This window comes from Pseudochaenichthys georgianus, unplaced genomic scaffold (assembly GCF_902827115.2).
Source record: "Pseudochaenichthys georgianus unplaced genomic scaffold, fPseGeo1.2 scaffold_651_arrow_ctg1, whole genome shotgun sequence".
NCBI lineage: Eukaryota > Metazoa > Chordata > Actinopteri > Perciformes > Channichthyidae > Pseudochaenichthys > Pseudochaenichthys georgianus.
In genome coordinates this window covers 43,059-55,370 of record NW_027263206.1, presented here as the reverse complement: position 1 = coordinate 55,370, position 12,312 = coordinate 43,059, and the positions used below count along the sequence as shown (strand labels likewise).

The 12,312-nt window shown below is 51.3% G+C and overlaps 2 protein-coding genes across 4 annotated transcripts; both read left to right on the top strand.

The window, feature by feature from the left end:
- Nucleotides 1-6,606, top strand: f7l (coagulation factor VII, like). Of its 2 annotated transcripts, XM_034079556.1 has the most exons (8): nt 1-109; nt 476-642; nt 808-832; nt 2,001-2,114; nt 3,122-3,262; nt 3,764-3,852; nt 3,921-4,041; nt 5,436-6,606. In XM_034079556.1, exons 1-8 carry the CDS (start codon nt 28-30, stop codon nt 5,981-5,983), a joined length of 1,287 nt encoding a protein of 428 aa, XP_033935447.1. In that variant the 5' UTR covers nt 1-27; the 3' UTR covers nt 5,984-6,606. The 2 variants fall into 2 exon arrangements, with proteins under 2 accessions (XP_033935447.1, XP_033935448.1); XM_034079557.1 differs by lacking the exon at nt 3,122-3,262.
- A 250-nt stretch (nt 6,607-6,856) lies between these two features.
- f7 (coagulation factor VII) lies at nt 6,857-12,071 on the top strand. Of its 2 annotated transcripts, none has more exons than XM_034079554.2 (9): nt 6,857-6,972; nt 9,485-9,645; nt 9,719-9,743; nt 9,846-9,959; nt 10,038-10,184; nt 10,339-10,454; nt 10,701-10,821; nt 10,934-11,211; nt 11,383-12,071. In XM_034079554.2, the coding sequence occupies exons 1-9, from the start codon at nt 6,912-6,914 to the stop codon at nt 11,779-11,781; spliced, it is 1,422 nt and encodes a 473-aa protein (XP_033935445.1). In that variant the 5' UTR covers nt 6,857-6,911; the 3' UTR covers nt 11,782-12,071. The 2 variants fall into 2 exon arrangements, with proteins under 2 accessions (XP_033935445.1, XP_033935444.1); XM_034079553.2 differs by having other exon boundaries at nt 9,464-9,645.
- The last annotated feature ends 241 nt before the right edge of the window (nt 12,072-12,312 follow it).

The window sequence follows — 12,312 nt, the reverse complement described above, 5'->3', positions numbered from 1 at the left end:
TTTTTCTGACCTTTGATCAGATCAAACATGGCGTCCGTCCGCTCAGACACCAGCCGACTCTTCGTCCTCCTCATCGTTGCTATCCCAGCATGCACTGGGCTTCCTGGAGGTCAGTCTTCTTCTTCTTCTTCTCCTTGTAAATCCTCTCTCCTCTGCTGCTGCTGCTTTGAGCTACGTTAGCATGTTAGCTCACAGCAGGTTCCTGTTGAAACAAAGGTTTAATGTTCCAGCATTAGCACCATTGTTAGCTTAGCATAAGATATCTGAATTGTCGTCAAATTAGAGTAAAAGCTAGCTAGACCCATCCGTGAAAAGGGTGACCGAGGGGACAACAGAAACTGCTAAATATTACACAGATGTCAGGAAAAAATGAATAATCTCACACTTGACAAACAGGCCAACGACCACAATACGAGCATGCTATTGGTTTAGACCCTTCAGTCCACCTCCTCTTCTTCTTCTGTTTGTAATAAAGGCGGTGTGTTTGTTAGCCGCCCCGAGGCTAGCGTCTTCCTGCACCGCGCGCGGCGCGCTAACTATCTGTTCGAGGAGCTGCGGCGCAGCAACGTGGAGCGCGAGTGTTACGAAGAGAAATGTTCGTACGAAGAGGCGAAGGAAATCTACGCTCTGCCGCAACAGCTGGTGAGTACACGATGGCTTTACGATGTTTCATCTCATTACGTTTTCACAATGTTTTTATCTTCTTAAGATTCTGACGATGACTTTACGATTTTGTATGAGGCTAACTTTACGATGTTTTTATCTCGTTAAGTTTCAGACACTAACGATGTTTCTTTCTCTACGCAGGAAGCTTTCTGGAGGCGCTACACAGGTCGGGTTATAATGTACTTCGGGTCACTGTTACTCCCTGAAGTCCTGTACTTCCTGTCCCTGAAACTGTACTTCCTTTCCCTGAAGTCCTGTACTTCCTGTCCCTGAAACTGTACTTCCTTTCCCTGAGGTCCTGTACTTCCTGTCCTTGAAACTGTACTTCCTTTCCCTGAAGTCCTGTACTTCCTGTCCTTGAAACTGTACTTCCTTTCCCTGAAGTCCTGTACTTCCTGTCCCTGAAACTGTACTTCCTTTCCCTGAAGTCCTGTACTTCCTGTCCCTGAAACTGTACTTCCTTTCCCTGAAGTCCTGCACTTCCTGTCCGTGAAACTGTACTTCCTGTCCCTGTCCCTGTACTTCCTGGCCCTGAAACTGTACTTCCTGTCCCTGTACTTCCTGTCCCTGAAACTGTACTTCCTGTCCCTGTCCCTGAAACTGTACTTCCTGTCCCTGTACTTCCTGTCCCTGAAACTGTGCTTCCTGTCCCTGTACTTCCTGTCCCTGTCCCTGTACTTCCTGTCCCTGAAACTGTACTTCCTGTCCCTGTCCTTCCTGTCCCTGTACTTCCTGTCCCTGAAACTGTACTTCCTTTCCCTGAAGTCCTGTACTTCCTGTCCTTCCTGTCCCTGTACTTCCTGTCCCTGAAACTGTGCTTCCTGTCCCTGTCCCTCCTGTCCCTGTACTTTCTGTCCCTGAAACTGTACTTCCTGTCCCTGTACTTCCTGTCCCTGAAACTGTACTTCCTGTCCCTGTACTTCCTGTCCCTGAAACTGTGCTTCCTGTCCCTGTACTTCCTGTCCCTGCAACTGTACTTCCTGTCCCTGTACTTCCTGTCCCTGTTCTTCCTGTCCCTGAAACTCTACTTCCTGTCCCTGTACTTCCTGTCCCTGTACTTCCTGGCCCTGAAACTGTGCTTCCTGTCCCTGTACTTCCTGTCCCTGCAACTGTACTTCCTGTCCCTGTACTTCCTGTCCCTGTTCTTCCTGTCCCTGAAACTCTACTTCCTGTCCCTGTACTTCCTGTCCCTGTACTTCCTGTCCCTGAAACTGTACTTCCTTTCCCTGAAGTCCTGTACTTCCTGTAACTGTGCTTCCTGTCCCTGTACTTCCTGTCCCTGTACTTCCTGTCCCTGAAACTGTACTTCCTGTCCCTGTACTTCCTGTCTGCAGCGGTGGATCACTGCCAGTCGTCGCCCTGTAAGAACGGCGCCTCCTGCACTCGTCACCTCGACTCCTACAGCTGCAAATGTCCGCCCAAGTTCCACGGTCACCACTGCAACAAAGGTACGTCCGTACGATACGATAATACTTTAATAGGCTGACTGGAGCACAGAGGATGCTTCAGGCTGACTGGAGCACAGAGGATGCTTCAGGCTGACTGGAGCACAGAGGATGCTTCAGGCTGACTGGAGCACAGAGGATGCTTCAGGCTGATTGGAGCACAGAGGATGCTTCAGGCTGACTGGAGCACAGAGGATGCTTCAGGCTGACTGGAGCACAGAGGATGCTTCAGGCTGGAGCACAGAGGATGCTTCAGGCTGGCTGGAGCACAGAGGATGCTTCAGGCTGGCTGGAGCACAGAGGATGCTTCAGGCTGGCTGCAGAGGATGCTTCAGGCTGGAGCACAGAGGATGCTTCAGGCTGGCTGGAGCACAGAGGATGCTTCAGGCTGGCTGGAGCACAGAGGATGCTTCAGGCTGGCTGGAGCACAGAGGATGCTTCAGGCTGGCTGGAGCACAGAGGATGCTTCAGGCTGGAGCACAGAGGATGCTTCAGGCTGGAGCACAGAGGATGCTTCAGGCTGGCTGGAGCACAGAGGATGCTTCAGGCTGGAGCACAGAGGATGCTTCAGGCTGGCTGGAGCACAGAGGATGCTCCAGGCTGGAGCACAGAGGATGCTTCAGGCTGGAGCACAGAGGATGCTTCAGGCTGGAGCACAGAGGATGCTCCAGGCTGACTGGAGCACAGAGGATGCTCCAGGCTGACTGGAGCACAGAGGATGCTCCAGGCTGCCTGGAGCACAGAGGATGCTTCAGGCTGTCTGGAGCACAGAGGATGCTCCAGGCTGGAGCACAGAGGATGCTCCAGGCTGACTGGAGCACAGAGGATGCTTCAGGCTGGAGCACAGAGGATGCTTCAGGCTGGAGCACAGAGGATGCTCCAGGCTGGAGCACAGAGGATGCTTCAGGCTGGCTGGAGCCTCTCAGGTTATTATGGTCTGGGAGTCAGGAAGTCGATCTCGAGTGTTGGTATCATCTGAACGTCTTCCCGTCTCCTCGTTCTCTCCACAGTCCGTCAGACGCCCAATGGCTGCCGCTACAGGAACGGAGGCTGTGAACATTTCTGTAAAGAGCTTCCGGATCGATCCATGGTGTGTTTCTGCGCTCCGGGGTACCGACTGCATCCGGACGACAGCAGCTGCGAACCGCAAGGTCTGAACAACCGTCACTTCAGACTTCTGGAGGCGACCGTTCTTAGTTCAAAGACGGTCTCGAGTGGAGGTCTATCTTTGGCCGGTATCGTCTTGGGGGGTCCAGCTTAGGTAATCACTAGGGGTGTAACGGTATCCGTATTCGTCCCGTCCCGGTTCGGACGTCACGGTTCGGCACATGGCGAATACGCCTTTTTTTTACGAGTGGGGAAAAAGTAATTCAGGGCAGCATCCACTACACTACATATAATCCAGGGGGCGGTGTTGCGGCTAAAAGCTGTTTGCCAGCCGCCCCTTAAACAACAAATGAAGAACAAGAAGAAACACGACAACAAAATACAAGAAGAAGAACCGTTACCCCCCTAGTAGGCGCCATCTCGGTCTTCGGGTTCTGAAATCACCTTCGTCACTTCGATATCCTTCATTTGAACCCAGCGTCGATACAAACCCTGGTCGGGGGTCAGTTGTGTTCACATTAACGTCTCTCCGTGTCTCCGACCAGACACGGTGGCCTGCGGACGACCTCAGCTGTTCTTCAGCCCCCGGGTGATCAACGGGAATAACTGCCCCAAAGGACAGTGTCCCTGGCAGGTACGATGATATAACAACTTCAGACTAAGACTGTGGTATCTCCCGAGTGTCTAACGGTCTCCTCTCAGGCGCTGCTGACGGAGCACAACGTCTTCATCTGTGGAGCCATCGTCCTCTCCAACCGCTGGGTGCTAACGGCAGCTCACTGCGTCTGGAGGAAACCGGCCCACGTCTTCAACGTCACCGTCGGTAAGACCGCTTCTTAGTCCTCATTTACATATTCTACGGATTATCAGGTCTTTTCATTCTGTCGTATCTTTGTGCCCGAAAGAAAAGTGATCTGTACCCGTGGTGTTTCTGAAGTGGTGTGTCAGATCGATAGTAACCATAGTAACCACAGGTAAACTAACGGTGCTGCTTCTCAGAGATCGATAGTAACCATAGTAACCACAGGTAAACTAACGGTGCTGCTTCTCAGAGATCGATAGTAACCATAGTAACCACAGGTAAACTAACGGTGCTGCTTTCAGAGGTCGATAGCGACCACAGGTAAACTAACGGTGCTGCTTCTCAGAGGTCGATAGTAACCATAGTAACCACAGGTAAACTAACGGTGCTGCTTCTCAGAGGTCGATAGCGACCACAGGTAAACTAACGGTGCTGCTTCTCAGAGGTCGATAGTAACCATAGTAACCACAGGTAAACTAACGGTGCTGCTTTCAGAGGTCGATAGCGACCACAGGTAAACTAACGGTGCTGCTTCTCAGAGGTCGATAGTAACCATAGTAACCACAGGTAAACTAACGGTGCTGCTTCTCAGAGGTCGATAGCGACCACAGGTAAACTAACGGTGCTGCTTCTGATCGATAGTAACCATAGTAACCACAGGTAAACTAACGGTGCTGCTTCTCAGAGATCGATAGTAACCATAGTAACCACAGGTAAACTAACGGTGCTGCTTCTGATCGATAGCGACCACAGGTAAACTAACGGTGCTGCTTCTGATCGATAGTAACCATAGTAACCACAGGTAAACTAACGGTGCTGCTTCTCAGAGGTCGATAGCGACCACAGGTAAACTAACGGTGCTGCTTCTGATCGATAGTAACCATAGTAACCACAGGTAAACTAACAGTGCTGCTTCTCAGAGATCGATAGTAACCATAGTAACCACAGGTAAACTAACGGTGCTGCTTCTGATCGATAGCGACCACAGGTAAACTAACGGTGCTGCTTCTGATCGATAGTAACCATAGTAACCACAGGTAAACTAACGGTGCTGCTTCTCAGAGGTCGATAGCGACCACAGGTAAACTAACGGTGCTGCTTTCAGAGGTCGATAGTAACCATAGTAACCACAGGTAAACTAACGGTGTTGCTTCTCAGAGATCGATAGCGACCACAGGTAAACTAACGGTGCTGCTTTCAGAGGTCGATAGTAACCATAGTAACCACAGGTAAACTAACAGTGTTGCTTCTCAGAGATCGATAGCGACCACAGGTAAACTAACGGTGCTGCTTCTCGATAGCGACCACAGGTAAACTAACGGTGCTGCTTCTGATCGATAGCGACCACAGGTAAACTAACGGTGCTGCTTCTCGATAGCGACCACAGGTAAACTAACGGTGCTGCTTCCGTGCAGGTGAGCACGACCTGAACGTGGAGGAGCGCACGGAGCAGCGGCGGCGCGTTGTGAAGGTCGTGATCCACCGCGCCTACAACAAGTCGAGCTCTGACAGCGACATGGCGCTGCTGAAGCTGCAGAGGCCCGTGAAGCTAGGACCCCATGTGGTGCCCGTCTGTCTGCCTGCCAGGAATTCGTCCTTCAGCCGGACTCTGGCCAGCGTCAGAGTGTCCACGGTGTCAGGATGGGGTCGAGTGGCTCAACGCGGCCCGGCAGCCGGAGTTCTTCAGCGTCTGGTTCTCCCGAGAGTCCCTCTGCAAGAGTGCCGTCTGCACAGCAATCTGACCATCACGAAGAACATGCTGTGTGCCGGGCTGAAGGCAGGCGGCAGCGACGCCTGCGAGGGGGACAGCGGCGGGCCCCTGGTCACCCGCTACAAGAAGACCTGGTTCCTGACGGGCGTGGTGAGCTGGGGGAAGGGGTGCGCCAATAGGAACCTGTACGGGGTCTACTCCAGGGTCAGCAACTTCCTGGGCTGGATCGAGAGCGTCATGGCCCACTACTGACGGAGAGGCTAACAGAAGCTAATGCTAATGCTACACAGATTTAATATAGTATGTCCTTGTTCCAGAAGCTAACGCTACATTAAAACGCCGTTATTAAAGGCGCTAATGCTACAGATTAAACACCTACTTATTCTAGATGCTACTCACATTGGATATCGTACGTCCTTGTTCCAGAAGCTAAAGCTAATGCTAATGCTACACAGATTGAATATAGTACGTCCTTGTTCCAGAAGCTAAAGCTAATGCTAATGCTACACAGATTGAATATCGTACGTCCTTGTTCCAGAAGCTAAAGCTAATGCTAATGCTACACAGATTGAATATCGTACGTCCTTGTTCCAGAAGCTAAAGCTAATGCTAATGCTACACAGATTGAATATCGTACGTCCTTGTTCCAGAAGCTAAAGCTAATGCTACACAGATTGAATGTCGTACGTCCTTGTTCCAGAAGCTAAAGCTAATGCTAATGCTACACAGATTGAATATCGTACGTCCTTGTTCCAGAAGCTAAAGCTAATGCTATGAAAGTGCTAACATTTAAGTTTGATGTTGATTTCGAGACGCTGAGATGTGATAACGTTGATTATTCTTCATGTACAAAAATAAAACTATTACTGACGCTGCTGATGTTTTTATTTATGTTCTTTCAAATATAAATATTATAGAAATTAATATATGTATCATTCTTCATCATGCAGAGGAGTTCAATGCTGTATTTAGAAATAAGAAAGAATATAACTTGAAAGGCGATCAGTGGCTTGATGTTCGTTATCTGCTGACGTATGGAAGGCAAACAGCAGCTGAGGGTCCGTGGGACATGTGATCGATGGTGTGGGGGGGGGGGGGGGGTGGACTCTGGACCTCCAGGGGGGGGGGGTGGACTCTGGACCTCCAGTAGCTCCACAGAGAGGCTCCCGTCTGATGAACCATGAAGCTCAGAGTCTTCTTCATCTTCGTCTTCAGCGTCTCCGGCTGCCGGGCGGCTTCAGGTGAGGACGACCCGTCAGACTCTGATTACAGGAAGTACTGCAGTGAAACGGGGGTTAGCCTGTTAGCATGTAGCATGTAGCATAGCACGTCACATGACTTCACGTCACATCCGCTAAGCTAACGGCGGCTAACGCAACCTCCGTTTCTAAATCCACCAGGAGGTGACTCAAGTCTCCTTAGTGCTGACTCATGTCTCCTTAGTGCTGACTCATGTCTCCTCAGTGCTGACTCATGTCTCCTCAGTGCTGACTCATGTCTCCTTAGTGCTGACTCAAGTCTCCTCAGTGCTGACTCATGTCTCCTCAGTGCTGACTCATGTCTCCTCAGTGCTGACTCATGTCTCCTCAGTGCTGACTCATGTCTCCTCAGTGCTGACTCATGTCTCCTCAGTGCTGACTCAAGTCTCCTCAGTGCTGACTCATGTCTCCTCAGTGCTGACTCATGTCTCCTCAGTGCTGACTCATGTCTCCTCAGTGCTGACTCATGTCTCCTCAGTGCTGACTCATGTCTCCTCAGTGCTGACTCAAGTCTCCTCAGTGCTGACTCATGTCTCCTCAGTGCTGACTCAAGTCTCCTCAGTGCTGACTCAAGTCTCCTCAGTGCTGACTCAAGTCTCCTCAGTGCTGACTCATGTCTCCTCAGTGCTGACTCATGTCTCCTCAGTGCTGACTCATGTCTCCTGAGTGCCGACTCATGTCTCCTCAGTGCTGACTCATGTCTCCTCAGTGCTGACTCATGTCTCCTCAGTGCTGACTCAAGTCTCCTCAGTGCTGACTCATGTCTCCTCAGTGCTGACTCAAGTCTCCTCAGTGCTGACTCATGTCTCCTCAGTGCTGACTCATGTCTCCTCAGTGCTGACTCATGTCTCCTCAGTGCTGACTCATGTCTCCTTAGTGCTGACTCATGCCTCCTCAGTGCTGACTCATGTCTCCTCAGTGCTGACTCATAACTCCTCAGTGCTGACTCATGTCTCCTTAGTGCTGACTCATGCCTCCTCAGTGCTGACTCATGTCTCCTTAGTGCTGACTCATGCCTCCTCAGTGATGCCTCATGCCTCCTCAGTGCTGACTCATGTCTCCTCAGTGCTGACTCATGTCTCCTCAGTGCTGACTCATGTCTCCTCAGTGCTGACTCAAGTCTCCTTAGTGCTGACTCATGTCTCCTTAGTGCTGACTCATGTCTCCTCAGTGCTGACTCAAGTCTCCTCAGTGCTGACTCATGTCTCCTCAGTGCTGACTCATGCCTCCTCAGTGCTGACTCATGTCTCCTTAGTGCTGACTCATGCCTCCTCAGTGCTGACTCATGTCTCCTCAGTGCTGACTCATAACTCCTCAGTGCTGACTCATGTCTCCTTAGTGCTGACTCATGCCTCCTCAGTGCTGACTCATGTCTCCTTAGTGCTGACTCATGCCTCCTCAGTGATGCCTCATGCCTCCTCAGTGCTGACTCATGTCTCCTCAGTGCTGACTCATGTCTCCTCAGTGCTGACTCATGCCTCCTCAGTGCTGACTCATGTCTCCTCAGTGCTGACTCAAGTCTCCTTAGTGCTGACTCATGTCTCCTCAGTGCTGACTCATGCCTCCTCAGTGCTGACTCATGCCTCCTCAGTGCTGACTCAAGTCTCCTTAGTGCTGACTCATGTCTCCTTAGTGCTGACTCATGTCTCCTTAGTGCTGACTCAAGTCTCCTTAGTGCTGACTCATGTCTCCTCAGTGCTGACTCATGCCTCCTCAGTGCTGACTCATGCCTCCTCAGTGCTGACTCATGCCTCCTCAGTGCTGACTCAAGTCTCCTTAGTGCTGACTCATGTCTCCTTAGTGCTGACTCATGTCTCCTCAGTGCTGACTCATGCCTCCTCAGTGCTGACTCATGTCTCCTCAGTGCTGACTCAAGTCTCCTTAGTGCTGACTCATGTCTCCTCAGTGCTGACTCATGCCTCCTCAGTGCTGACTCATGCCTCCTCAGTGCTGACTCATGCCTCCTCAGTGCTGACTCAAGTCTCCTCAGTGCTGACTCATGTCTCCTTAGTGCTGACTCATGTCTCCTCAGTGCTGACTCATGCCTCCTCAGTGCTGACTCATGTCTCCTTAGTGATGACTCATGTCTCCTCAGTGCTGACTCATGTCTCCTCAGTGCTGACTCATGTCTCCTCAGTGCTGACTCATGTCTCCTCAGTGCTGACTCATGTCTCCTCAGTGCTGACTCATGCCTCCTCAGTGCTGACTCATGCCTCCTCAGTGCTGACTCATGTCTCCTCAGTGCTGACTCATGTCTCCTCAGTGCTGACTCATGCCTCCTCAGTGCTGACTCATGTCTCCTCAGTGCTGACTCATGCCTCCTCAGTGCTGACTCATGTCTCCTTAGTGCTGACTCATGTCTCCTCAGTGCTGACTCATGCCTCCTCAGTGCTGACTCATGTCTCCTTAGTGCTGACTCATGTCTCCTCAGTGCTGACTCATGTCTCCTTAGTGCTGACTCATGTCTCCTTAGTGCTGACTCATGTCTCCTCAGTGTTCCTGGACCCAGGCCCCGCCCACAGCGTGCTGCGCGTCAGGAGGGAGAACTCCGGCTGGCTGGAGGAGCTGCAGAGGGGCGATCTGAAGAGAGAGTGTCTGGAGGAGACGTGCTCCTACGAGGAGGCGAGGGAGGTGTTCGAACACACCGAGGCCACGGTCAGAACTCACTCAGATTACACCGGCTCACATTTAGTGATCAATATTAAATCTGCTCCTCTCTGTGTCTCAGGACGAGTTCTGGAGGACCTACACCCGTAAGTGTGTTACCTGTGTGCTACCTCTGTGTGTCACCTGTGTGTCACCTGTGTGTCACCTGTGTGTCACCTGTGTGTCACCTGTGTGTTACCTGTGTGTAGTAGCGGAGGTGTGTGTTTCTGGTCCATGTCTGAACGGAGGCAGCTGCTCTCCTCAGGGTTCCTCCTTCACCTGCTTCTGCCTCCCAAACTTCAGCGGCCTCACCTGTGAGCTGGGTGAGGAGCACGATTAGAAGCACAATGAGATGTGTGTTTGGGGCTGAAACAGAAAGATGAAGCGTTCTTACGTTGCAGAGCGGAGTTCGGTGCTGGACACCTGTCTGCTGCAGAACGGAGGCTGTGAGCATTTCTGTGATGAAGACGAGGAAGGACGAAGACTGAATTGCTCCTGTGCCGACGGATACTTCCTGCATGACGACGGGCGGAACTGCGTCGCTGAAGGTAGACGTTTAACATCTACTTTTAAAATGTACGCAGAGGCCCCAGTGCAGATCCCTGCGGGACGCCATATTTCACAGCTTTAATGCACAATGTGAGATCGGAATAATATCAGCTGTTTTACGAAACAACTCAACGTGTTTTCTGGACGTCTCAGAGGCCATAGCGTGCGGCATGGTTCCGGTTCTGCTCGGGGGAAACAAGGCGGAGCAGGATCCCCGGGCCCGGATCGTCGGGGGGGAAGACTGTCCGAAAGGGGAATGCCCCTGGCAGGTAGGTTGCCTTAAAGGGACAGTACACCATTTACTGCTAACCCTGTAATCTGTCCTTCTCTGAGTTACACAACTGGACTTTACCCCTGTAACCTGTCGGAACCAGAGACCCTCGAGGTCGCCTGATAACACGCAGGTCAAACTGAGTCAAGAGAAACAGAATCAGGGACTTGGATCCATGTTCTCTGTCCTGATAGAAGCTCCGAGTGTTCATCGTTAATCAGATCCCGTTCCCGTTGGTCCTCAGGTTCTGCTGGTGTACAAAGGGAAGGGGTTCTGTGGAGGAGTGATCTTTAAGCCCTTCTGGATCCTCACAGCCTCTCACTGCATCGAGGACACCGAGGTCCAGCTCCTCCAAGTGGTCGCAGGTACGAACTACACCTGAGAAATCTACAGTTCTTGCTTTGAGTTTCCTCCGACAGCAGATTAGTGAGGTTAGAAAGAACGAGAATGAAAGCGTGTTCCTCTCGTTGTTTCCAGGCGAGCACAACACGGCGGTGTCGGAGGGCACGGAGCAGCTGATCTCGGTGTCTCAGATCTTGATGCACGAGGGCTACGTGAAGCACACGGCGGATAACGACATCGCGCTGTTGAAGCTATCGTCGCCCGTGATCTTCTCTGCGTTTGCCGTGCCCGCCTGCCTGCCCACGCGTTCGCTGGCAGAGCGCGAGCTGTGGGCGGTGAGCGAGCACACGGTGAGCGGCTGGGGGCGGCGCGCCGAGAACGGGCCGACATCTACCGTCCTGCGGCGCCTGAAGGTGGCTATTACTATTATTATCTAGAAAGAGGTCGTATGCGAGTATCTTCTTCTCCCTGCTCCGTCAGGTCTGGCGTTAAACACTATCAACTAGAGACATGTTTTGTGAATAATGGTTATATTAAGTTGTGCATACCATGAAGGAAACAAATCAATCTGTTCCCCACTTCAGGTGCCGAGGATCCGGACGCAGCAGTGCGAGGAGCAGAGCGGCGTGAAGCTAACGGCTAACATGTTCTGCGCCGGCTACATCGAGGGTCGTCAGGACTCGTGTAAAGGAGACAGCGGCGGCCCATTGGTCACTCAGTACCACCGGACCACCTTCCTATTGGGCATCGTGAGCTGGGGGCGGGGCTGCGCTCGGCCCGGGAACTACGGCATCTACACCCGCGTGTCCAACTTCCTGCCCTGGATACACAACCACACCAGGGCCCTGAACGCACCGCAAGAGAACCAGAACGTGAGCCTGAACGCGAACCAGAACGTGACCCTGAACGCACCGCCGGGGAACCACAGCGTGTCCCTGAACGCACCGCCGGGGAACCACAGCGTGAGCCTGAACGCAGCGTAATAATAATCCATCTTTAGAGTAAAAATCCAAAAAGGACAAATTAAAATAAGCAGGGTTTCTCATATTAAAGACATTAGACTGAGTTCATCACATCTCTGTTTGAAGATGTGGAGACACTGAGGCTTCTGAAGGAGCTGAAGTACACACGGGCAGAAATTAATATGTCACGAAGAACTTTCAGATTTGTGTGCAAATGTCTGAAATAAATACATTCTGTCTAAAAACTGTAGGATCTTTGCAGAAAGTTACCTGATAATAAACGGAGTAAATAAACACGTGATCCTCCTCCAGCTGCAGTGTTTACTTATTGTGTAATCGTGCCTCTCTGTTAGTTCATCATTCCTGTAGAAAATATGTACTTTTACTGCAGAAAATACTCTATAGTTTGTGTACTTATACGTGTAGTGCTGCTGCTGATACGTGTACCACATGGAGCTGGAATTAATCCTAAATAAATACATGAGTTTAAATAATAATAATACATTACATGTATATAGCATTTATAGAAATCAGACTTCATCAGAGTTTTCG